This window comes from Nomascus leucogenys, chromosome 17, assembly GCF_006542625.1.
Source record: "Nomascus leucogenys isolate Asia chromosome 17, Asia_NLE_v1, whole genome shotgun sequence".
Classification (NCBI taxonomy): Eukaryota; Metazoa; Chordata; class Mammalia; order Primates; family Hylobatidae; genus Nomascus; species Nomascus leucogenys.
Window position 1 is genome coordinate 80,485,620 of NC_044397.1, and position 27,982 is coordinate 80,513,601.

General features: G+C 36.6%; 2 protein-coding genes across 9 annotated transcripts in view; one reads left to right on the forward strand and one right to left on the reverse strand.

Moving 5' to 3' along the window:
• GSDME (gasdermin E) overlaps positions 1-3,196 on the forward strand; it is a 59,973-nt gene extending 56,777 nt beyond the window's left edge. For both annotated transcript variants that reach the window (XM_003270416.4, XM_003270415.4), the window contains exon 10: positions 2,293-3,196. In XM_003270416.4, coding sequence (XP_003270464.1) covers positions 2,293-2,526 — 234 coding nt within the window. In that variant the 3' untranslated portion in view covers positions 2,527-3,196. The remainder of the gene's footprint in view (positions 1-2,292) is intronic.
• Positions 3,197-7,328: 4,132 nt separating this feature from the next.
• Positions 7,329-27,982, reverse strand: part of MPP6 (membrane palmitoylated protein 6) — a 117,082-nt gene continuing 96,428 nt past the window's right edge. For 6 of the 7 annotated variants that reach the window (XM_030796247.1, XM_030796253.1, XM_030796250.1 and 3 more), the window contains 3 exons: positions 21,484-21,686; positions 20,278-20,406; positions 7,329-14,083 (listed from right to left, as the gene is read on the reverse strand). In XM_030796247.1, the coding sequence (XP_030652107.1) occupies positions 13,907-14,083; positions 20,278-20,406; positions 21,484-21,686 (509 nt within the window). In that variant the 3' untranslated portion in view covers positions 7,329-13,906. The remainder of the gene's footprint in view (positions 14,084-20,277; positions 20,407-21,483; positions 21,687-27,982) is intronic. The other variant, XM_030796248.1, reaches the window with a different exon arrangement.

Here is a 27,982-nt window from a genome sequence, read left to right on the forward strand (position 1 = left end):
CAGCATTTACTAAGTTAGTCCTTCCCAAGTATTTACAGACTCATCAACTGCAACTGAAGCAGATAAAAAGAAAATCCTGCCAAGCCCATGTTATCTAACCCCTTCTGTGACAAACTCACACTTAGCTGTCCTCCTCCCTGCAGATCAGCTCTAGGACATTTGTATTACCCCCAAGTTCTGCTCTGTTGGTGTTCTAAGAGCAGCAGCCAGAACACATTCGGAGTTCAGAATGGAAGGTATTCTGCCTCTGCACATTCTGCCTTTTGGCAGCTGCTCAGCATAGTCAAAGACCTCCTTTTTCTGTAAAGACCTTCCTGGGTGTCTTCACATACCTCCCCCCAGATTTGCAATAGCTCTATTTAAGACATCGAGGTGTCTGCCTCCTGAAGGAATTTGAGCGTCATGTTTCTTTAAGGGACTTACTTAAAACAAGGCACAAAATCCATCTGCAGCCCTGTCTTTTCTTGTCTAGTAGCCAGGGTAACTTTGAGAGGCTTTCTGAAGGGCTTTTGGGAGTACAGTGCCAGATACACTAACACATTTCCAAGAACTGGTGAAAGGGTGAGTTAGTTAGAATCAATAGAGAATGTTAACTTCACTCCACCACCCTCTGGATCACCGTTTCCCCCTTATACCTAGAAATGCCTATGAGCAAAGGGGTGGAGGATATTTAGAGAAGAAAGCCGAATGCTGCGCAGGTCTCATCCGCCAGGTGGTAAGGACAGGGAGCCTGCCATGCTGTTGACAGTCTCCAGCCTGCGCCAGTGGGGCTCCTCCTTAAATCACGGGTGTGATGCTGTGAATCTACTCTCTAAAGCACAATCAGTCTGAGCCTAATAGTAACGTTAAGCCTGTGGTTACATTGTGTGAGTTGTATTTGGCAAATCTACAAGATTCGTGAGGCTGATTTTGATAATAAACACACAAGCACTTTTACACTCCAGTGAGTGCTACCCTTCAGTCTACCTGGACAAGCTGCATGACTTTCAGGACAGTCACCACTGCTCAGGACATTTCTGATTTTTTTCCTTTGCATTCCCTTCAGATTTCTTAAAATTCAGGCAAACTTTCTAGGCTTATTTCATTTTTAATTTAAAATTTTACTACTTACATTATTAATCAGATCTTGAATGCCTGTTTCAAAATGAAATCTACTGGTAAATTTGTAATTGCTGAAGATTTTTAAAAAAGCATTATGGGTACAGATCAAGACCCTAAACGCAAATCAAATATTTCACGTATGTGTTGAGCAGTGGAATGAGAGCAGCATCCAAAGTGACCTTGGTGAAGAACACATTGAGTGTCTGTGTTGTAGGCACAGCAGACAAGGTCCCTGCTCTCACGAGCAGTTTAGGGTTAAATAAGGGAAAGTGACTAAACACTATCAAGCAGATTACTTCAGATATAGTAAGTTTATGGATACAACATAATGGAGTAACATAAGGCTGAGTTCTGGGGGTGGGGGTAGATAGATGGAAAGGGATTGGGAAAGGCCCTCGATGTGGCATTTCAGCTGACAACTGAGTGACGAGAAGGGGAGATCAATAGGGAAATTTGGAAGAAGGAATAACAAGGGAAAAGGTTCTTGAGGCAGGAAGGATAATTAAACTAAACTATGGTACCTACCTTTGAGGAGTTCATGCAAATATATAAGAAAGTTCTAATATCTTCAGTAAAACAAAAACTAACCATACTGCGTATATGAGCAAAGTACATTCTGACCTTTCTAATGTACTGGAGTTAATGGGACTAGTAGAAAGAGTTTGGAGAGTAGGGATTCAGACAGAGGACACTAGACAAATTGGATAGAATCAGGCCTGAAGTCCTGGCCTAGATCAAGTATATCATGCAATACCTCAAGGGTTTTCCTGCTCTATTTGGGGAATTTAAAAAACGACAATTGGCCAGGCTTGGTGGCTCATGTCTGTAATCCCAGCACTTTGGGAGGCCAAGGTGGGCAGATCACCTGAGGTCAGGAGTTTGAGATCAGCCTGGCCAACACGGTGAAACCCCGTCTCTACTAAAAATACAAAAATTAGCTGGGCGTGATAGCACACACCTGTAGTTCCAGCTACTCGGGAGGCTGAGGCAAAAGAATCGCTTGAACCTGGGAGCTGGAGGGTGCAGTGAGCCGAGATCATGCCACTGCACTCCAGCTTGGACGACAGAGCAAGACTCCATCTCAAAAAAAAAGTTTTTTCCCCCAGAATTACCTACAAGTGCATTACTATCCAATGTGGATTTTTTAGAAGAACATTTTTAAAGTGAATTTGTTTAAATGTGTCATTTCAGCTTCGTGCTCTGTCTGATGATGGAGTATCTGATCTTGAAGACCCAACCTTGGCTCCCCTGAAAGATACAGAAAGGTTTGGGATCGTGCAGCGCTTGTTTGCCTCAGCTGACATTAGCCTGGAGAGACTGAAGTCATCTGTGAAAGCTGTCATTCTGAAGGACTCTAAAGTCTTCCCACTGCTTCTTTGTATAACCCTGAATGGACTCTGTGCTTTAGGCAGAGAACATTCATGATGTCATATGTGAACTAGAAGTACGTGTTATTGGCCAAGGCTATTTTTCACAATTGTTAAAGGTCATATGCACGTTAAAAGTTGATCAATGAAATGAATTTACAAAACAGTTCAAGAACTGGTGACATTTTGCATTATGAATGACCTTTTAGCCACCAGGTACTCTTTAAACAGTTTTCCTTATCAGAGGCCCTCCTGTGCTGGTGACCCAGCATCTGAGTTAGGTTCTAGCACCTAAAGAGCTGGGAGGGCGGAGAATTCTTAGCATACATTCAGACGTTTTTTCTGCACAATAATAAGTCCATCTGTCAGTCACTTGCATTCCACTTTTTGTTATATGGAAAGAGTCTGATCCTTTAATCTAAAAGTTCTTTTTACATTGTGAATGCTGTGGGAAGGCAATTTCTCTGCACACAACAGGCTACGTTTTGGATGTGATGTATGTTATTTGATGACTGAAAATGAACTGTAAATGCTCCTAGAGTATATTCCTCTGCTGAACAAAATTAAACTTTAAAAAATCTAATAGTAACACACCACTGCTTGGGACCCTAGCTATATGCATTTTATGTGACCTTGCCATGCTTTGGTGAACATACTAATTCTATGTCTAGCACATGTTGATTTCCTATGTATTCTGGGTATTCTATTAAAGGAAACTTCGAAGTATGTCTATTTTTCTTTTTATTCTGTTTTGATGTCCTGCTATAAATAGCTTGGACTGGCTCCCTGTGTCCCTGATTCCAGACAGGATCTGAGCCACTGGGGATGAGGGGTAGCAGTTGTTGGAAACATATCATACAGCACCTATTCCTTTTTCCCTGCAACATCATCCACTTATTCCCTTTCTTCCCTTCAGATTTTAATGAAGGTTAACAAGGACGAATAAAGCAAATAACCCTTTCGTCACTACTAAAAATGAGACTCTTTATGGAGATGCTTATATGCTGGGGGAGAGGCTATAAAGTGGCACATGGTGGCAGCAGCTATACAGAAATAAGCCTTATACACAAACTGGAAAGGAATATGCAAAAGTTAAAGCAGTCGTGCTAAAATGGTGGCACTATACCTGCCTTTTGTCTGGTTTTCTGAAATAAGTAAAAAGAACAAACTGCAAACAGAAGGTATAATATGAATCTACTTGTGTAAAAAGACAGATGTATACATGTTATCAATATGCATGGAAAATTGCATTTAAAGAGTTCACACGAAATCTAACGGTGGCTCCTTTGGGGAGAAAGAAACTTAGAGGTTGAGGCAAGAGGCAGAGGAAGATTTTTTAGCTTTCTATTCCTGCTAGAATTCTGTATGTCTTATCCTCCAAATTAAAAAACAGACAAAAATGAAAGACTTCAGATTGAAAGAAGCCATCCCAGCAAGCGCTGAAAGTCTGGGTTACGTCAAACAGTCAGAAATCTAGCTGTTTCACAATTGTTCTAAGACCAGCCAGTTGACATGCTGGATTGTATTTTAAGAACTAGCTATTAAAAAGGAGGTAGCTTTATGCTACTACAGTTGTTCCCAGCCTGGTTACTGCCAGGCATCTTAGCAGACACCTGTAGAGATGTGGGTGCAGCAAGGCTAGGTGTGCTTGCAGTGAGGTGGAATTGGGCCTCCAAAGGTTTAAAAAAGATTTAATGAGGAAGTTGGAGATACCACCTTTGGAGGTTTCTAACTAGATAGTATCTCCAACTTCCTCATTAAATCTTTTTTAAAAGGTGCCCCTACTGACATCAAGAACCATACTTTTTTTTTCATAATTAGATTTGCAAACAAGTCTATTAGGTCATCTGGAAAACAGTAAATAAAAGGAATACTTCCTAGAATAGCACAAGACAGCCCCCTTAATTCTGATATTTCCATTCATAAGAGGACCACTTCTCTTTCATAAATGGATGAAAGGAGTACCACTGACATAGCTAGTGTTGTTGGTCCATTAATGACTCCTCACAGATGTCCAAGACCTAGTCCCTGGAACCTGTATGTTATTTTACATGGCAGAAAGGGACTTGGCAAATGCTTTTAAAGTTATGGACCTGACATGGACACATTATCCTGGATTATGTCGGTGGGCCCTTAAAGGAAAGAAGGCAGAAGAGGCAGTGAGGGAGACTTGGCTCAAGAAAACGCAGGAAAGGTGAGGCCAGTAGAAAGAATCTATGTGCTGGCCAGGCGCGGTGGCCTGTAATCATGCCTGTAATCCCAGCACTTTGGAGGCTGAGGCGGGTGGATCATGAGGTCAAGAGATTGAGACCATCCTGGCCAACACAGTGAAACCCCATCTCTACTAAAAATACAAAAAAAAAAAAAAAAAATTAGCTGGGTTTGGTGGCGCATGCCTGTAATCCCAGCTACTCAGGAGGCTAAGGTAGGAGAATCACTTGAAACCGGGAGGCAGAGGTTGCAGTGAGCCGAGATCGCGCCATTGCACTCCAGCCTGGGCAACAAGAGCAAAACTCCATCTCGAAAAAAAAAGAAAAAAGAAAGAATCTATGTGCTGCTGCTGGCTCTGAAGATGGAAGGGACCAGAGCAAGAGGAGAGCGCAGTCCGTCTGACAGCCAGCAAGGAAACAGGGACCACAGTCCTATAGCCGCATGGAAATGAAGTCAGCCAACAAACTGCACAAGCCTGACGCAGGTTCTTCCTCAGATCTCCAGGTAAGAACCCCAACAGGCCCCGGCCGACACCCTGATTTTAGCTTGGTGATATCTGTGTTGGACTTCAGACCTACAGAAGAGATAATAAATTTGTGTTCTCTTAAGCTGGTAAATTTATGGTTGTGATAGAAAACTTAGTATAAGATGGAAGGATGAAGAAGATAACATCTAATTCCTCTGGAGACATCAGAGATACACTGTACTAGCAATTTCTTAAGTATGAGGTAGGTAATCCTGGAAATTAGCTTGGGCAAGAGTTGCAAAGGGCCCTGTCTGGAAGGAGGCTTCCTGCATGCACCCAGCGCCACACCTCTGTCTCTCTTGTCAGCCTGGTGGGCCTAAGTCCCCTCTCATTGCAGGCTGCAGTGCTGAGCTGTGTGCCAGAGTGGGTCGGTTCATTCTCTTTCTCACCAGGGTTTCTTTCATTCCTGGCTAGCTGGGAAACGGTCAAGAGTATTCCATGCCATCTCAGCACAGAAGCCTTGTTTTCTTGGTCCTATATTTTAACCTTTCCCAACACTGAAATTCTTTCCTTGAGTGTGTCTTTGAAAACCACCAAATCGGACTGGGATAGAGAAAACAATGATTAGGGCTTCTGTTGTAGAGGCAAGTGATCAATTTATTTATTTAGGTGGGAAAAACTAAATGACTTTAGGGGCTTTTTACAAAGACTCTTATCACTTAAAAGAAATTACCTACAGAAGACTGAAGCTGGACCGCTTCCTTACACCATATACAAAAATCAACTCAGGATGGATTAAAGACTTAAATGTAAAACCCAAAACTATAAAAACCCTGGAAGACAACCTTGGCAATACCATCCTGGGCATACGAACAGGTAAAGATTTCATGACAAAGACACCAAAAGCAATGGCAACAAAAGCAAACATTGACAAGCAAGATCTAATTAAACTTAAGAGCTTCTCCACAGCAAAAGAAACTATGAACAGAGTAAACAGCCTACAGAATGGGAAAAAATATTTGCAAACTATGCATCTGACAAAGGTCTAATATCCAACATCTATAAAGAACTTAAATTTACAAGAGAAAAACAACCCCCCCCTTAAAAAGTGGGCAAAGGACATGAACAGATACTTCTCAAAAGAAGACGTGTGTGGCCAACAACCACATGTAGAATAGCTCAGTATCACTGATCATTAGAGAAATATAAATCAAAACCACAATGAGATACCATCTCACACCAGTCAGAATGGCTATTATTAAAAAGTCAAAAACTATCAGATGCTGGCATGGTTGTAGAGAAAAGGGAACACTCATACCTTGTTGGTGGGAGTGTATATTAGTTCAACTATTGTGGAAAGCAGTATGGAGATTCCTCAAAGAGCTAAAAGCAGAACTACCATTTGACCCAGCAATCCCATTACTGGGTATATACCCAGAGGAATATACATCTTCCTACCATAAAGACATGCATGCAAATATTCACTGCAGCACTATTCACAATAGCAAAGACACAAATCAATCTAAATGCCCATCAATGACAGATTGGATAAAGAAAATATGAGATATATACATACACCATGGAATACTATGCAGTCATAAAAAAGAATGAGATCATGTCTTTTGCAGGAACATGGATGGAGATGGAGGCCATTATCCTTAGCAAATTAACACAGGAACAGAAAACCAAATACTGCATGTTCTCACTTCTAAGTGGGAGCTAAATGATAGTATCTTATAAATACAAAGAAGGAAACAACAGACGCTGGGGTCTACTTGAGTGGGGAGGGTGGGAGGAGGGAGAGGAGCAGAAGAGATAACTATTGGGTACCAGGCTCAGTATCTGGATGATGAAATAATATGTAAAATAAACCCCTGTGACACGTGTTTAACTATGTAACAAAACCTTCACATGTACCCCCAAACCTAAAAGTTAAAAAATGCGAAGTTAAAAAAAATTATCAAAGCTAATCAGATATCCTCCATTATTATCTCTAAACCTTAGTTATACCTATCAATGAAACACTTTTTACCAATAGTAAATATTTCTTTATATATACAAAAATATTTTACCAGGAGTATATAATCTCACAGATTAGACATTTCAATAATTTTTGTTTTGGACAGCATATGGAAATATGTGAAAAGATTTATAGGGACAGCTTCTGAAAAATCAATACTTAATTGTACTACAGGAAAATTTTATTTATACAACAGCAATAATGTTTCTTTTACACAGAAACTAATAATACAATTACCTGGAAAGCAGTAGCAATTAATTTTTCTTTTTAAACTTCTTCATCAGAAACTTTAAGCAGCTTGTTCAGCTTTGATTTTCAGATTGCTAACAAGCATTCTGCCCTCCATTTTTTTTTTTTTTAAAGATTCTCTTCTACAGTTACTTCAAAGACTAGAGGTTTAAAAAAGCATGCGTCTTGTGTTCAAAGAAAAGATTTACCAAAACGAACTGGCGTGGGGGGAAGAGGAAAAATAAAAAATTCCCACAGCAAGGTCTTCACATCAAATACTCACCATAGGCTCCAACAGAGCTCAACATAACATGGAGAAATTGCACTTGTTGCTGAATACTAGTGCTCATTCTTCTACAAGAGTCCAATATATCACTTCTTTAAAAAAAAAAAAATCAGTGTTACTGAAGAGACAGAAGCCAGTCAGCAGTTCTTTTTAAAAGAGGATACAGAGACGTAAGAAATATTTTTATTGTATTTCAAATACAGATGTAGCTAAGCTATGCCTGAAATGTGGTTCTACCTGAAAAGATGGAGGCATTTCTCATTTGGACCATGTTTACCAGGACAAGCTTCATGTCTTTAAAAAAATGTTACTTATACTACTGTCCACCTCTCCTATTTAAGAATAAGATGAAAACCACACATTTTAACTGGTAATGACTTCTGGTTTAATGTCGGTAATTTACAGCTGATGAGTTTTTATATACATCAGATGAGTATACTTTTTTCCTGTTTAAGTTAGTTAATTAGGCTTCCTCCAAGCTCCCAGGCTACTTTGATAGAAGGAGAGCCAAATTTCATACATGACCTGTCATATTTATGCATGTTCCTTCTCCTGGCTTGCTGTTGGCTGAAGTACAATAAAGACATCTATTCCCAATTTTAAGACCTTTTTGGCTTCTGTGATAGCAACACCACGTATTTCATAAGATTCAAAGACAGTTGCTTTACAAGCAGTAAATCACTCAATCTTCTGATTTCATTAGTGGCATTTACCTTAACTATAGATGTGTTCATTCCATTTACACTGGAGATTAGAAAACAGTAAGAGCCAGTAGGAGGGGAAAAAAGGAAGAGAACTATCCCTTCTGATCGACTTTTGTATGTGGAAATAAGTCAAATTTATCACACCACTGCATTATCAGCCAATGACTCAGAAGCAATTAGAAAGTAATAACTAACGTGAATATCTGGATTTTGAGGTTCACAAACTAAGATCTCACTGTGAATGTTTCTTTCTATAAAGAAATAGATGCCTTTTTAAATTAATCATATGGGTAAAACAATAGGGCTGCAGTGATTTCAGGTATAAGGATAAAGTAGGACAGTTTTCGGGGGCAAAGATCAGAGTCTTCTGGTGTGACCAAGTACTGGATTGCTTGCTTACATTTTGTTTGATTTGTGAGTGGTCTCGTTGGCAGCAAGGATTTGCTAAGGGTTTGGATTTAGTTTGGGATTATAAGCTAAAAGGGACTTTCTGATTAGGACTAAGAGAGCAGAACAGACCTTCCTCCAGCTGAAACTTTATCTTTGGGGCTATTTTAAAAGTGGAAGAATTCCTGAAAAGTATTCACCATTCACTACATTACTTCAGAAAGAGGCACACTTTAAAATAACTAAAAAAGAACAGATACAGTAGCCTAATAAGGATTTTTCAGTTCAGCATATCACAGTTACATCACAGTTACAAATTACAAATTAGAATTTAAGACGAAGACAAATATTAACCTAGCCTTACTTAACAAGTAGACTAGTAATGATAAAGGGAAATATAAATTTCATCGAAGATCACACAGTCAGAAGTCAGAATTAGGATCTTGGCCAGTACCCTGTCTTTACTTTTACCACTAGAGAATATTTTTTTAAAAAGTACTGCAGTGTATTGCCAAAGTGGTGTGAACCATGCTTACTTTAGAAATGAGATATCATCATTCTTTCACTGTTTAGTATATTAAGGACTCATGTTTGAATCTGTGCATTTTTCAAAAACCATTCCAAGAACACAGAAGGTAGCATGATGAATTATGGGAAATATTTTTAAAAGAATATAAATTGCAAAACACTAGAACAAAAATGCAATTTAAAAATAACCTTACCTTAAAAAAATTATAGAACCGTCATCTTCCTCAGGTATACAATATATACTTGCATAAAAACTGACAAGATGCTCAATTATTAGTCAAATGTATTCTTAAATTTTGTGAGTATTCATTTGTACTATATACAATAATCCCATTATTTAAAAGAATGAATTTCTCCCAAGAATTCCAAATACATTACAGATGCTTTTACATGAATTCTCACAGCAAATCTCTTGAAATAAGATAAGGGCAGGTACCATAATCTCAGCCTGAATCATATTATAGATTCATTCAAAAGTTTAAATAAGAATTTCTCAAGGGGTTTCCATCCAGAACCCTGCCCTTTTTCCCTAAGAAAATTAAATTTATTATAATAATGACTACTTTCTGAGTTTCTCATATATTTTTCAGAAAGATTATCAGCTTCAAGGTGGAACCAGAGCCTTTTAAAACAATCTTAAAAAAGTTTCAGAGTGTCAAAGAAATGGGAGTAATTAAAAATTTTAGAATGCTAGTTATAATTACATGAATGAATACATTCAGTTTTATATTCATACATTTTGGGAGAATTTTACATATTATACACATAGCTGTGTGTGTGTATATATATATATATATATATATATATACACACATACATAATATATGGCAACTCAAACATTTAAAAAATGAACTGCTGTCTATGTACATAAAACTTCAGGATTGCCTTTTTCATGTTTAGTTAAGGTTTATTACTACAAAATTACTGGCTCTCTAGCCTGTGATTTCTGGATAATGGAGTACTGTTTCAGAAGTTACAAAAGTAAAATGTAAGTAGATTATTATTTTGAGCAATTTTCAAAATTGTTATCTTTAGTTTGCCAATTCAAAATAATTTTACCTAACTCTATGGCTATCCACCTTGAAAATCAACTCCAATCACTGGGATCATGACACTTGTTATACATAAAAATAAGTACCATTTAATAATTTTTAAAGCAAGGATCATTTTTTATTGTCATTGGGATATTATGGTCAAAGCAGTTAGTATCTGTACGTAATCTATAATGTCACACGGTTTTATTGCTAACTTGGGTTATTATCTAAATTTGCCTTAATAATCTATTTGTTGCTTTAAAGGAAACTTCTTAAAAACTACTATAAATTTATTGGATTCTAGAATCTAGGGTTTAGGCTACTACTGCTGTAGGCATACTAGGTTTCTCTTATAATTTCTATTTCAGAAAGCTATGTTCAGCAATTGTATAGTTAGAGTTAGCCAAAATAAACAAAGTCCTGATGTATTTGACATGTGATATTACCAAATATCACACAGAAATGAAGACTGCATAATAAAGGCATGGCTGTAATGAAGGTGAAAATTCTACTTTGTAGGGCCATCACATTTATTTCACGAAGTTATGGTTAAATGACTTATCCAGGCACATCACCTTTATGGGTATTTGTACATTTGAAAATGAAAAAATATATATATAGTCTTAGGTTGTGTACAGTCATGCCCTGAGTGCTGAAATGTGGACACTGACCTATCCACAAGGAGCCCTCAGGCACATTAATGCATTGGCACATCATGTTTCCCAAAAGCACATGCATGTGTGTTGTCTATTTCAACCCTTAACAATTGCTCAACACCACTCTAAACCATTTTCTCTTCCATAAAGCTAATTATCGCAGATCTTCCCAAAAGAGAAGTTCACATTTCCTTGATCACAGCTATACTCTCGTTACCTAGGAAGAACCCGGGGACCTCTGGGGCTTCTTGCCCCAGCAGAGCACTGCTCATTCCTGCAGATTCATATGGGACTTCGGTTTCAAGTTCAATGATTCTTCATTGAGATACAATGAACTTATCTAAATGTATTCTTGTTAGCACTGGCATCTAGACCAAAATGAACTAAACTGCATCATTTCATTTTATATTAGGAGAAATCTAATGTGCATTAATTAAGTAGTCAATCATGAATACCATTTATAATAGAAGTAATTCCTTTAAGTATATTTTCTAAGTAATACATTTTATATCACATAAGGCTAACAATATACATGATGTAAAAGTCATCTATTGTACCAAGATGATTGAAATATTTTGCAGATAAACTTCTTGTGCTGCTATAATTATCCCAAAGCTGTTTAAAGAGGCTCCATGCTGCAGCATGAAAGTACATTAGAGAATACAGCACATTTCCTGAGTGCAGAACTGAAATTTCTCTTAAAATTTCAAGTGTGTGTTGAGACATTAAGTCACAGGGCATCACCTTGATACTGTGCTTTAATTCATGTTGCTTAGAGAAGCCAAGAATTTGGTGTAAATACATGTAGTTTGAAAGTTTCCACAGTTATTAAAATAGTATAATCCATTTTGTCACCAATTCTCTGTCCTGGGACAAGAAACGTGAATTTGTGTTCTGGCCATGAAATCTAGAATCAAAAAAAGAAAAAAGAAAAAAGGAAAAAAAAAAAAGAAAAACCTATAGATTTCCAACTTTAACAATATGACAGCTTGGGTGTTTTATTGTGAAAAAGATTTTAAACAATGTGTGAATACTGCCTATTGTCATATATTTTCTTTTCCCTCAAAGTCCTCCCAGCTGGCATTCCATATGAAAACTTTGGTGAGGGAAAAAACAAATTCAGCAGCCAGGTGTCTGGCACCTAACACCAAAGATGACCATCAATATTTAAACACCTAATCCTTTAAAGTGTGAATAATGTTTACATGAAAAGCTAGCAACAATACAGAATGTGGTTACCTTAATTTAATAATGAGCTGCATCTCTGAATATGTTTTAGGAAGAATTTCTATTATCCAAGAATCCTAAAGGAAGATATTAACTGAGGTAAATGTGGGAATTTGTATAAGTCAATGCTTCTAACAGAGAACTTCTTTTGGTAATCATTAAACAAAAAGTACACTTCTTGTCTAGGTGTGGTGGCTCATGCTTATAATCCCAGCACTTTGGGAGGCCAAGGTGGGTGGATCACTTGAGGTCAGGAGTTCGAGACCAGCCTGGCCAACATGGTGAAACCCCATCTGTACTAAAAATACAAAAATTAGCCAGACATGGTGGCACACAACTGTAATCCCAGCTACTTGGGAGGCTGAGGCACGAGAATCGCATGAACCCAGGAGGCAGAGGTTGCAGCAGGCTGAGATCGCGCCACTGTACTCCAGCATGGGTGACAGAGAGACTCCATCTCAAAACAAACAAAAAAACAAAGTACATTTTTTAACAGATATGTAAAAAATATACAAAACATTATTTAATATATATTATATAATACATAATATACATATTATATAATGTATATATTTTGTGTGTATGTATACAAAATAGCTGACAATTATTTCCCAATTTTTTAAGTTGTTCAATGGATTTGGTTCTCAACACAACAGACAGAACAGGTACCCTAAGGATCACCATCACATTTCCAAAAGCACGTTGATTATTCACAAAAACTTCCAACTGCAAACTTACAGGCATCTCTAAACATCACTAAAATTTGCAGAGGCATGATACATTTGCTGACCATGTTCTAATAAAAACATTGTTTAAAGTAGTAGGTTCCTTTTGTCAGTTAAAATTTTACATGTGAAAATAAACTTTCTTCAAGTGTCATTTTGCTGTAAGGTTTTACAGGATAAGGCACTCTCTCAGTCTGCATGACCTTGCTTACAGCCCCAGAGCTTACTGTGTACATGTTAAATTAATTAGTATCATATCACTGCAACAAATAAAAAGAATAACCTCATAAGAGAGTGCAAGGTATTGCTCTTCAATTTTTCAGTAAAGATAGAAATGAAGAGACAAAACTAATATAGCTGTATAAATTAGAATGGATAGCCATACATCTCTGAAATAATGAAAATATGTAAACTGATCAGACTTTTGATGTCAGATTTAGATGGTAGTAGACTAGCTATAACACTGACATTAAAATTCTGCTTTTGTAAGAAATTTATAAGAAGGAAGGTCAATAACTATATTTTCTTCTATTAAGACTAACCCTTCACTATTTGAATACTGAACTAAATGACAGCTTTACAAAACTATTTCAAGTAATATTCATTATCACAGTGAAAATGTGAGACCAATGTTAGAGTGAATGATTTGAAAATTCCTTTGATGAAAAAGGCAAGGGTACTAAATCAAAACATATACAAAATGCTTCAACGCATTTCTTTATGTGATATGAATAGAAAGATTATCCATACAAAGTTAGAAAAACTAAGATAAATTATATATTAGTACACCTTCCAACCACATTTTATATAAAAATTCAGAAGTGTACTATTATTTCAATCTACACCATAAAAATGCCTGGACTTGGCAGATAATCTTCTATCTGTGATGTATTTTCTCAGTAGAAGGTTTATTTGTTGCAGTCACGTTTTAAAAGTTTAATTTTCATTGTTAACCTTACTGAATCATCAGTAAACCCAGCTGATTGGGACCCACTGTGGTTCCATTCTCAGTTTCTCTATGGCAGTTTGTAGTTTTTCAAAGGCTTTGTCTAGATTGTCATTTATGATGATCAAATCAAAATAGTGGTTGTATGCTCTCTGAATCCGTGCACTTTCATCCACTGTTTTCTTCAAGTCAGAGTCCTGTTGAAGAGTTTTAAAAGGAAATGTTTGTATTACAATGCATATTTACTTGCTCAAACTCCAACTAGAAGTGAATATAATAAATAGGTTAGATATATTTCTGGTAATTCTGGTATTAATCTTCAAAATCTAATCCATATAGTGTTAAAGACAACACTGCCATCTGTTCATGTCTCATTCTTTCCAGCAACACTCATGTTTACATTTATGAGTATTCTAAATCTTTTGCCTCACTGATATTAGGATAAAATTCCTAATTAAAAGACTGCTGACAATAATCTTGGAATGAATCTACAGTAACAAAAGAATTACTGCAGGTGACTGGTTTCCAGCTCCACTATATCATCCTTTTCGAAAGATTTTTATCTTATGGCCTATGTACAATATGGAACCCCATTTGCAGTGGCTGTTAAGCTCAAAGCTAAACTTGCTACCTCTCTCCAAGATAAGATCAGAGAATTCATTTTGGTGACAAAATAATCAGGATTAGCTTTTTACATCATCCAGGGTTTGAAAAGGGAGGAAAATGAATGAGTCAAGAATTGCTCTTAGGTTTCTAACTTAGGTAAATGGGTGGCTGTGGGAGATAAAGAGTTGAGGGGTGGGGAGAGCATAATTTCTGGGGGAAACAAAGTGTGCTACTTTGTAATATGGTAAGCTTAAGATGCCTGTGAGACATCCAAGTGGAGATGTACAGCAGGCGACTGGTTATGCAAATCAGAGCTCTGAGGTCTGGGTTAGCTGTATATAAATCATTAGCATAACAACGGCATGAATGTAAATGATGTTGATGGAAGCACCCAACAATGTCATTTGTGTAGAAAGTGTAGAGAGAGAAGTGGATTCACTGCCAGGCCTGAAGGACCCTAATACTTACATTTCAGCTAATACTGAGATTTCTAAATGAGTTTGAAACAACAAAAATATCTTTGATCACAGACATGTAAACAGGCCACAATTCAACTTGAAAGCAATTCTTGCCTATTATAGCCATTAGCAATCTGATTTGTTTAAAAAACAAAAACAAAAAAACCTGTTAATAATAACGGAGTATGCCATACAGATGGAACAAGAATAAAGATTCTCTCTCTGGCTACAGAGTGGTCTCTAGGATATACTAGTATTGGAAAAATGCAGGCACATTTTGTACATAAGGTACAATTTATGTATAAAACGGGGGGGAGGAGGATACCCAGGCACACTTGTTTATACTGGAAACTAATATGGTAAAATGGCTACCAATAATGGCAGCCTATGTGGGTGGGAGGAAACAAAGTGGAGAGGGCACAGAAAAGCTGGATTTGTTTTAAGATTTATGTTGGAGCAATGAAAATGTTGTATAGAATTATACAACAAAATTTAAATTCAAATTAAAAAAAGCCATTCTTAAAAATCAGAAGCAAAATAAAACAAATAAACCTGTGTTTCAAGTTGGTGGTTCAACCACACAGCAAGGAATTATTTCAGTGGCTTTAAAAGAAGATAATATCTAGTGGGTTATAAGTGGGAGGTGTACAATGAGAACACATGGACACATGGTGGGACTAATACACATTGGGTCCTGTCAGAGTGGGAGCATGGGGAAGAGAGAGCATCAGGAAGAATAGCTAATGGATGCTGGGCTTAATACCTAGATGATGGGTTGATCTGTGCAGCAAACCACCATGGCACACATTCACCTATGTAACAAACCTGCACATCCTGTACATGTATCCTGGAACTTAAAACAAAAGTTGAAGGAAAAAAAAATCTAGTGGGATATATCCTAAGAACAATAAAAGCCTGAAACTTAAAACTTTTCAATAATCATATTGTTAATACAGATATAACTCAGAAATTACATATATGCATGTATTTAGTTTACATTTATATGCATGTAAGTTAAGAAATGATGTTAACATCAGCAGGAACCAAGGTTTTCAGGATAAGAGGAAAAAAAGGCAAATACAAAGCCAAAGAAGAATAATGTAAAATTTCATTTGAAGCTATCAAATTGAACTAATGATGTATGTCTTCTAAAAACAAAAAATTTATTTCCTACCTCTGGTTACTGAAAAGGTCTAAAAGCAATGTCCAACTAAGTTTAATGTACACCCTTACTGACTGAATTATCTTTAAATGCTATCTCTCACTAAAAGAAACAAGGGCTTCTGGATGGCTGGTTCCAGGTCTGGGCCAGGAAATGTAGAATAATCTAGAACATCTTCTCATATCAGAAAGCAAGGAATTATCAAACACTACTAGAATCATGTTAAAAAGACTCAGAAGCCAAGTTGAATAGGCTCCTACTGCTGAAGACACAACAATTCAAACATTAAAAAGAATAACTGACCTAAATACACAGAGAGGAGGTACTTCAAGTGACTTTAAAACATAGTGATCTCCCTGGCCAACATGGTGAAACCCCATCTCTACTAAAAATACAAAAGTTAGCTGGGTGTGGTGGCACGTGCCTGTAGTCCCAGCTACTTGGGAGGCTGAGGCAGGAGAATCGCTTGAACCCGGGAGGCAGAGGTTGCAGTGAGCTGAGACTGCACCACTGCATTCCAGTTTGGCGGCAGAAAACAAAAAAACAAAAAAACCCCGTAGTGATCTGACTGTATATACTTAGAGGGATATACTCTAAAGACAGAAAGAACTAGGTGGGGGTTGGGGGGACTGTTCACTGTAATACTAGTGGTGGTTGTGTTGATGTACTTATTCCCAGAATGTTGTGTTTGTACTGTAGAATAAAGCAAATGAGCAATTATTTGATATTCTAACATTTCCAGTGTTATGAGAAGAGACATTCAGCATAAGAGAAAGGAATTAGACATATAAGATAAAATAAGTTAAATAAAAATCCTGTAATCTTGAATTTGATTGGAAAATATCAGAATAAATTCATGATATATTTTCCTTCAAATATACAAACAGAAAAGCATATATGCTAGCACTGTCCACATAAAAAGGTCTAGCAAAAAGCAGTGATCAACTCTGTGACAATGGGCACTGCTAGTATTATGGTCTTAAAACACTATTTACCCTAAAATAAACCAGAGTATCTTGGAAAAATGGCTGATTCCTGGCCTAGAACAGAAAATGTACAAGATGAGCCTGGAACATTTCTTCTACCAGATAGCAAGGAAGCTATCCAAGACTATCAGGGTCATGAAAAAAAAAAAAGGTCTCAAGGGCCAACTAGAATAAGCTCCTATTGGTCAATGATGGGACAATCTTAGCATCAATAAGAATAATCACTGCAACAGAATAAAGCACACCAAATAAGTTTGAACATATGTGCTCATGAAACTAAAAAAACAAAGCCAATCTCAGCTGGTCACCTGTTATCTCTAGAGGCTGTTGGGGAATAAACTCATTATTCTGAAAGCTGACCTACAAAGGACAGTATCAAAGATGTATCCTGCCTTTCCTGTATCAACTGTACCTCAGAATAATCAACTACTTGATGAGGAAAAGTTCTTTTTAAGAATTCTAGTTTATAAATGTAGAAGGAATGACAAATTTAGAATACTACCACTTTGCCATCCCTAAAAATATAATTTATCCAAGGCAAAGATCAATAAAGTTTGCTAAAATCAGTAGGTAAAGAGTTACTGAGGAACTTTATAGATGAGGCTAACAACTTCTGACTCCACTGATTAATCTTATGACAAAAAGCCTGACATATGCCTTATGATGTAATAAAACAAGTACCACCTATGAATTATTCTTGCAAAAACCAACCAACCAAAAACCTGAATAACCTGAATCTGTGTCTGACCAACCTCTAGATCGACCTATCAGTTTACAGGAAATAGAAGGGATAGAGGAAAATAATATGATGGGGACAGAATGGGTAAAATCCAGACTATGGAACATGCTGTAGGATAAATGACCTATTTTTTATTTTTTTTTAACAACTAAAGTACAATGTGAAAAGAGAGGGGAGGGAGGGTGGCAGTGAGAATTTACAGATTAAAAGGTACTAAAGGGATGTCTGCTTCTAGCCAAGGTTGTATAACAGGCACCAGACTAACTCTTCCACCTAACAATTAATTTATGGACAAAATGTATGAAACAACACTTTTTAAGACACTATACATCAAGATATTAAAAACAGATCATAGAAAGACAGAAAACAAATGAAGTGAGTCTTATGATTACCCCAGTTTCCTGGCTTGAAAGAGTTTCGCAGTAGGATGGGGAGAGTGAGCCCAGAGGAGCCTACAGGACACTGAGTTGAGGACAGAGCTGAGTCCAGAGAGACCCAGGTGGCAAGAGTTGGCAGGATGCAATGCTGGAGGGGAAGAGCAGCACAGACAGACTTTGGAGATTTGTAGAAGGTCCCCTTCCAGCATTCAGCTGAAGTACCAACCTGCACATGGGTACAACGACCTGAAGCTGAGAAAGAACCACCAGAGAGGATTAGAGGTACCCAGGAATGGTACCTATTCCCCCTTAGCCAGAACAGAAAACCTCATGACTCAGAGGCCCTGTGGTAGGAGTACCAAATGGGTCTTGCCTTATTTGTGGGGAATAACTGGCCCTAAAATGAGAACTGCTTGGGTCTTACCTAACACATTTAAAAAGTGAGACCTGAAAAAAACAAACTATTTCCAAATAACTGCATCCTAGAACAAAGCTCACAATGTCTGGCATCCAAAGAAAGTTACCAGGATTGCAAAGAAGCAGGAAGATATACCCATAATAAAGAGAAAAATCATTCAATCAAAACCAATCCAGAACTGACTCAAATGTTAGAATCTGCAAAGACATTAAACACTTACTATGTTTCATACATTCAGAAAGTAGAGACATGGATCAACTTGACAAAGAACAAAGAAAACTAATACTACCTGATTTCACGGCATATAATCAAGTCCAGTGAGGGGAAAAGGTGAGAGTGGTAGGGGTAAGGGTGTGGGGAGCAGGTTACAAAGGAGCACAGGGAAATGTGTGGAGAAGATGGACATGTTCATTATTTTGGTTGTAATGGCTTTCATGAGTACAAATATGTGGCCAAGTTGATCAAGCTGTACATGTTAGGTAGGCACAGCTTATTGTGGGTCAATTATACCTCAATTAAGCTGGCAAAAGATTTAGGTGACAACGAGTAAATTCAATGTGTTGATCTTGTTTGAATCCTGATTTGAACAAATCAACAGTAAAAAAAACCAAAAAAACAAAAAAAACACAAAAAAACAAACCTTGGAGAAACTCAAATATAGACTGCATGTAGATGACAGTAAGATACTGCTTATTAATTTTTGTTGTATTAATGGTATGTTTTAAATGTCTTTATCTCTTAGATATAAATACTGAAGTATTTATGGATGACATGATATCAAAGATTTGCTTCAAAATAATTCGAGGTGAGGAGGAAGTGGGGAGGGGTCTAATTAAAACAAGAAATTGCCATGATTATTGAAGCTAGGCGACGGGCATAGGGACTCATTTTTTCCTTCTTTTGTATATATTTTTGAATTTCCATAAGTGAAAAAGGAGAGAGGAAAAAAAGGAAAAAACATGCAATAGAAACTAAACATCAGAACACCCCACTTTACCAATGATAAACCATATAATAAACATGCCTGTTAATGATCTTGGAGCCCAGTTACCCCACTAGTAAAATGAAGGTTGAACACCTTCATTTTATGCATATTTTAATATTGGTCCATTTCATTTTACAAAGGGGAACTAAACTTTTGATTTAAAATAAAGTGTACTATGATTTTCCAGTAAAAGAACAGTTCCAGATCCTAACTACATCTAATTAATTTTTATTCTGTAGCACCTTATATAGCATGTTTATTTCATAAGCATAATTAGCTAAGAGTTGGCCAGGCATGGTGGCTCACGCCTGTAGTTCCAGCACTTTGGGAGGCCGAGGTGGGCAGATCGCCTGAGGTCAGGAGTTTGAGACCAGTCTGGCCAACATGGTGAAACCCCGTCTCTACTAAAAATACAAAAATTAGCCAGGCCTGGTGGCACACACCTGTAATCCCAGCTACTTGGGAGGCTGAGGCAGGAGAATCGCTTGAACCCAGGAGGGGGAGGTTGCAATGAGCTGAGATCGCATCAATGCACTCCAGCCTGGGTGACAAAGCAAAACTCTGCCTCAAAAATAAATAAATAAAAATTAATTAGATAACAGTTAAACATGCTCAAAAGAAAAGGAAAGATTTAGAAGGAAAATCGTATGGTTAGCTCACGGTCAGAAGCTTGGTAGTGATTCCTGCATCCACCACAGCCTTGTGCATGGCACGTAACGTCTCTAGCTCTGGAGCCGCAATAAATACCACATAGGGCATAAACTCTGATGTCCTCAATACTTTCAGTGCCTGTGTAAAAGAATAATTATAAGCCAATTTATACAATATTAGAAATAGAATTCTGCTACCCTTTAGTATAAATCAAAGGCTGTTTGCACTTGTTCTATGGATTAAAGGACATAACTTAATACCTATCCCTGTTCTGTCCTTCTCATTCCGTATAGTACTTTCTTAAAACAGTGATCCATTTATTTTGTTTTGAACTCAGTCTGTTCCTCTTGAACAAATGAAAGTATAAAACAATGATCCAAAAATCATCAAGAGTGATGTAAACTCTTTTTTATGTTAATTGTAGAATTCTGTTAATACTGAAATAGTAGAAATAACCTCAATGTTGATTAATTGGAGAGTAGTTAAATGAATATATATTCATACTATAAAGTACTATATAGCAATTACAAAGAAAAAAGCTCTACAGTAACTACCATAAAAAGATCTCCAAGAAATAGTACTATTTAATAAAACCCCTGAAGAATCTATATAGAATTTTTCCATTTATGTAAAAAGAAACAACAAAAACAGAAAACCCATTACCTTATATATATTTGTATTTAAGGCATAGTGAAATGACTAGAAAGAGACATAAGAAACTATCAACAATTTTTATCTCTGAGTAGGGAGGTGAGATTGGGCTGAGTGTAGCGGAGTGGGAACAGGTAGGTGAGAGAGAAATATAGAGTGAGAATAAAATGAATAGTGTAGAGGTGTGCATTTGTGTCAGGTAGGAGAGGGAGTGACTTTAATTTTTTATTCTTTATATTGCAGACTTGAGTTTTAAACGTAACATTTCTTAACACAAGCATGTATGCATTACTTGAACAGGTAAATAAATACATACTAAACTTCTACCATAGATCTAATCACACAGTTTCTATTGCCACCCAAGCCTCTGTTGGCTAATTGTTCAGAGATTTATTTAACTAGCTATGTATACATAATAACATTCTCTATCACCCAAAGGTAATGGAAAGAGTCACCTTTCCATCCTGACAAAACAAACAACCCCAACCCAACACCCCCGACACACATGAAAAAAACTCCACAGGAAATAAAATATAAAACAGCTTTGGAATCCAAGCAGCTTACCTGTGGGTTGACATCCAGAATGCAAGTCCGTCCAGTTTGGACAACTTCAAGAATAGAATCAATTTTGGTTCCATAGAGATTTCCTTCATATTCCCCATGTTCCAAATACTTTCCAGCTTTAATATCTGCTTCCATCTCAGATCGTGACACAAACTTATATGCCTGGCCATCTTTTTCATCTTCTCTTGGTTTCCGTGAAGTAACTAAATAAAATAGTGTTAAGATTTTTGTACAAAGAAATTGTAGGGCATAAAAAATAGACTAAAATACATATGGTGGCTTAACATTTTTCCACTGGGTGCAGCAAACTACAGCCTATGACCAAATCTGATCTGCTTCTCATTTTTGTAAATAAAGTTTTATTGGACCACAGCCATACTCATTTGTTTATGTATATTAAAATGGTGGTAGTAATTGTGACAGACTGTATGGACTACAAAGCCTAAAACTTTACTATGTGGCCCTTTAATAGAAAAAGTTTCCTGATACCTTAGAGGAATATTTTAAGAGGTAGTCCCCCAAATAAAATTTGTATCCAAAAAAATGCTTCTTAAAATCACTTTGAAACTCAAAATATATTTATCTAGCAGCAGAGCCTTCAATGAAGTTCTTAATTATGGTAAATGTTAATAAGCGTGAGGCATGTTGTGAGTATCTTTTCAACTGACCAGCACTCTCCTTCTCCTTAGGAATCTATTACATCTTTTCTTTCCATATTAACACTTCCTAACTGCCCCAAAAGGTGAACAAGCAAAGTTCACCTATTCTTAGTTGTAATACCAATTTTGTAAAGTGCAGTTTTACCCACAAATTATCTATCTTTTATCTTACCTCAAAACCAACCCTGTCTTTTAGCTTCCTGTTTGTTGATATTCCCAAATGTTAATTGTTCTATTTTACACTTTAGTGGTAGAGCTAGCCGCCTCATTATTATTATGGTCTATTAACCTCCTCTCCTCTGACCTGACATATTATTTCTGGGAAAATAAGATTGAATAGCTCAAGTCAAAATTTAGAAGTAGGAGATCCTTTTGTCTGATATTTTACAGCTTTGAATACTTTCAGAGACATACAACCCTTTGCAAGTTGGTCTGTGCTAGGAACGGTTATTACCATTTTTTAAACTGTTGCAAATGTGTACTCTCTGACAACTTTGTTAACAACAGCTTTGAAGAAGAAAAGTAATTTTCGAGTGTGTTATTTCAAGCTTAGCATTACTCTGGGCTTTGCTGGATCAGACATAAGAAGTATCCTGTTTCTATTAGCTAAGTAGTTGCAGAATAACTGATGGAATTATTAAGTACACCAAACTAAACTAAGAAAGTAATCCAAATAAAAAGATGACAGTGTTTTGACTATTTCTAATAAGCATAAGACATAGAAAACTTTTATAAGAACAAAATGAACTTCAAACTCATGCTCAAAAATAAGGGTCAAATGAGATCATTATGTTTAATAGGATTCCTGTTTTCCCCTTGTTTTCTGGCTCAACCTTGAGAGTGGTCGTCTTAGACTACTATGAAGAGTATTTATGAAGTATCTTTGAGAATCTTCAAGATGCTATGATGGCTTTTCATATTTAAAACTGTGTGATCTTTAAGTTTTCTGGAATTAGTCACCAAAGGTGTATAATAAAACTTCTAAGGCAGCTTTTAACTTCCCAAATAAATGCATAATAGGACTTGGTTCAACATTGTGAACATTAATTTTAAAAATCACTTTTCTTTTGGTGAAGTCCTACAGTGAAACCATATAGTGGAACGTGCTGCTTGAAATAAATATGTATATGAACATGTATTACCTCTACCTCCATGCTGAAGGAATCTTAATTCTTACAGAAATGTTCTTTAGTTTACAAGTGAATTTTAACTACAATCCTGTTCTCTACTAACACTCCAAAAGACAATCTACGTTGCCACATATTTAAACTGCTTTCCATTTCTAGAACAGAGAAATTAGAACATGAAGGTTCGACTACAACTGATCCCTTAGACTTCTATACTGAGCAACTACATAATGTGATTTTTTAGAAGTAATTTTTTATGATAGGCAAAATTCTTAATTTTAGCTGCTCTTCAAATAATGAAGAAACAATCGACAAAGTAATACTTCATTTGTTAACTAAGCTCAAGATGTCAAGATGTCAATGTTAAATTGAAAACAGGATGCATAACATAGCCTATCTCCCTAAAATAACAATGTTTTTCTATTTTATTTTAGGATCATTTTGCAATATATAAAGAAAGTTAAATCACCTTAATTTTATAACAGAGAAAATTTTAGAAATTCAAAAATATATGGAAAATAAGCAATATACTCCCAAATAACCAATGGATCAAACAAGCAATCACAAATGAAACAAAATACTTTGAGAAGGGATGGTGCTGTTGAAGAGCACAGTTACAGAGAGAGCTGACCAGGCTCTTCCAGAGTGTCAGTTGTCCAGCAGCATGTTCGTTACCCTGAAGATGTATGATGGTTGAACTAAACCCACTCATTCTAAGAAAAGGTTCTGTCTTGATAATTGTCTTAAAAGCTACCGATGGGAAAAAGATCAGCACTGTGGTGTGCACTGAAGAGCTGAATCATATGGCTAATTCAAACATATTAAGAGCTAACATGGATGGGTTGAAGAATAGGGACAAAATGAGTAAGAGTAAGCAGCACAGTGAAGGGCACTACATTTCTTGATTTCACCAACTAATGGATGAATTGCTATTTCTTCTTTGGTTTTTACTTTTGGTCACAAAGATGGGTTCCCGTTCTGCCATATTAACTGTACTCATGTAAGGTTTAGGGTCATTGTGGAGGGAAGAAGGAACAGTTGTCGTAAGAAGCCAGTTTATTATTTTAGATCTGGCTAATTGGTCTGTGTTGCATAGTTGTATATTCAGGATTACAATTTTAAAGTCTCTGTAGCCATCTACAGAGACATGTATCATTGAACCTATTTACATACATATAAAAAAAAACCCACTCAAAACAAAAGTATTTTGAGATGAATGAAAACAAAAACACAGCATACCAAAAACTTTAAGATGCAACTAAGTGCTCAGAGGGAAATTTATAGCTGTGAATGCCTATGCTAAAAAAGATCTCAAATCAATAATCTAATTTTCTATCTAAAAAACCAGAAAGAGTAAAATAAACCTAAAGCACAAGTAGAAGGAAAATAATAAAGATTATAGCAAAAATTAGAAAGTAGAAAAAATAGAGAAAATCAGCAAAGGCAAAATTTGGTTGTCTGAAAAGATCATCAAAATTGACGAATCTTTGCGCGGTGGCTCAAGCCTGTAATCCCAGCACTTTGGGAGGCCGAGGCGGGCAGATCACGAGGTCAGGAGATCGAGACCATCCTGGCTAACACGGTGAAACCCCGTCTCTACTAAAAATACAAAAAATTAGCCAGGCGTGTTGGCGGGCGCCTGTAGTCCCAGCTACTCGGGAGGCTGAGGCAGGAGAATGGCGTGAACCCGGGAGGCGGAGCTTGCAGTGAGCCGAGATTGCGCCACTGCACTCCAGCCTGGGCGACAGAGAAAGACTCTGTCTCAAAAAAAAAAAAAACAAAAAAAAACAAACAAACAAACAAAAAAAGAATAAAAGAGGGAAGACTCAAATTTCTAAAATCAGAAATGAAAGAAAAAACATTACTATGAACCCTGCAGAAATCCTGAAACTGATTAAAAAAACAAATCCAAGTTGACCTTTAACAAGTAAAGAGACTGAATTAATAATCAAAACTTCCCACAAAGAAAAGCCCAGAGTCAAATGGCTTCATGGGTGAATTTCATCAAACATTGAAAGAATTATAATTAATCCTTCACATACTCTTCCCAAACGATGAAAGAGGAAAGAATACTTCACAACTCATTCTATGTGGCCTGAATTACCATATCAAAGCTAGACAATGACATTGCAAGGAATGAAAACTGTAGACCAATATCCCTTATAAATACAGATGCAAAAATCCTTACAAATTACAAGCAACTGAATCTAGAAGCATACAAAAAAAGATGGCACATCATAACCAAATGGAATTTACCACAAAAAGACAAGGTTGGTTCAATATATAAAAATCAATGAATGTAATACATCATACCAATAGAAGACAATAAAAAACAAAAATCATATGAACCATTAACAAAAAAAAAAGCATTTGGCAAGATCTAGTACCCTTTCTTGGTAAAAAGCCAATAAAGCAGGAACAGAAGGGAACTTCTCCAATCTGATGAAAGGCATCTATGAAAAACCCACAGCTAAAATGGAAAGATTAAATGCTTTCTCCTTTCTCCTTAAGATCACAAACAAGACAAGGATGTTCACTTTTGCCACTTCTATTACACTATTACTCATTACACTGCAGGTTCTAGTTGAGGCAAGTAGACAAGACAAAGACATAAACAGCACCCAGATTGGAAAGAAACAAGTAAAACGATCTCTATTTGCAGATGACATGATTTTGTATATAGAAAATCCTGAGGAACCCACACAAAAAAATCATCATTAGAATCAATGAAGCCAATAAGGCTAAAAGACAAAGACAACACACAAAAATCAGTTTATTTCTATACACTAGCAAGGAACAATCCAAAAAGGAAATTAAGAAAATACTTTTTGCTATAGAATAAAAAAGAAAAAAATACTCAGGAATAAATGTGACACAAGCAGCATAACATTTGTACAATGAAAACCATAAACAGCACTAAAATGAAGACCTAAATAAATGGAAAGACATCTATGCTCATAGACTGGAAGAATTAACACTGTTAAGATAGCACCTGTAATCCCAGCACTTTGGGAGGCTGAGGCAGGCAGACCACCTGACATCAGGAGCTCGAAACCAGCCTGGCCAACATGGTGAAGGCAAGTCTCTACTGAAAATACAAAAAAAATTAGCCAGGCAGGATGGTGGGTGCCTGTAATCCCAGCTACTGGGGAGGCTGAGGCAGGAGAATGGCTTGAATCCAGGAGGTGGAGGCTGCAGTGAGCCGAGATCACGCCATTGCACTCCAGCCTGGGCGACAGAGCAAGACTCCATCTCAACAAAACAAAAAAAACAAAACAAAACAACACAACACAAAACAATACAACACAACAAAACAACAAAACAAAACAAAACAAAACAAGATGGCAGTAGTCCTCAAGGCCAAGTTACTGGCATTTCTATATCAATTATAAGATAAGCTTCCAATTGCTGCAGAAAAGGTAGCTAGAATTCAATATAATCCCTCTTAAAATTCTAGCTACCTTTTCTGCAGAAACTGGAAGCTTATTTTGTAATTTATATAGAAATGTCAGGAACCCAGAAGAGCCAAAACAAGCTGAAAAAGAAAGAACAAGTTGGGAAGGTTCACAATTCCTGGTTTTAAAACTTAATACAAATATACAGTAATCGAGACAATGTGGGACTGGCGTAAGGACAGACATCTAGGTTAATGGAACAGAACTGAGGGTTTATAAATAAATCTTCACATTTACAATCAACTGATTTTCAAAAAGGGTGGCAAGACAATTCACTGGAGGAAAGAACTATTCTTTTTGACAAATTGTGTTGTGACAACTGGATAAGTGCAAGCAAAAGAATAAAGTTGGAACCCCCTCCTCACATTCGACACAAAAATGAACACAAAATTGATCATATAATCTGCATGTAAGAGTCAGTAGTATAAACTCTTAAAATAAAATACAGGAGTAAAATTTTGTGGCCTTGGGTTAGGGAAAGCCTTGATATGGTACCATATTTGATATGATATGAAAAGCATGTGAACAAAAGATATATAAAATAGGACTTCATCAAAATGAAAAACTTTTGTATATCAAAGGACACCATCAAAAATATGAGAAGTCAACAAAGAATGAGAGAAAATATTAATATGTGCAAATCATATATCTAATAAGGAACCTGTACCCAGAATATAATATGACCTACTCTTACAGCTTAAGAAAAAGACAAATAACCTAACTGAAAAATGGGCAACTGGTTTGAACAGACATTCCTCTAGAGAAAATATATAAATGGCAAATATGTACATGAAAAGTTGTTTGACATGATCAGACATTAGGGAAATGCAAATGAGGACCAAAATGAGACACAACTTTACACCCACTAGGATGACTATAATCAAAAAGCCAGATGACAAATGTTGGTGAGGATGTAGAAAAACTGGAAACTTCATATGCTGCTGGGATTGTGAAAGGGTATATACACAGCTGCTGTGGAAAACAGTGTGGAAGTTCTTCTAAAGGCTAAACATATAGTCACCATATAACCTACAAATTCCATTCCTAGGTATATACCCAAGAGAAATAGGCATATGTCCACACAAATACCTGTATACAAATGCTGATTGCAGCATTATTCACAATAGCTAAAAATAAAACAGTCCAAATGTCCATCAACTGATGAATATATAAATAAAATGTGGTATAGCCATATAATAATCACTTAGCAAGGAAAATAAAATAAGTACTGATACATGCTGCAACACAGATGAGATCT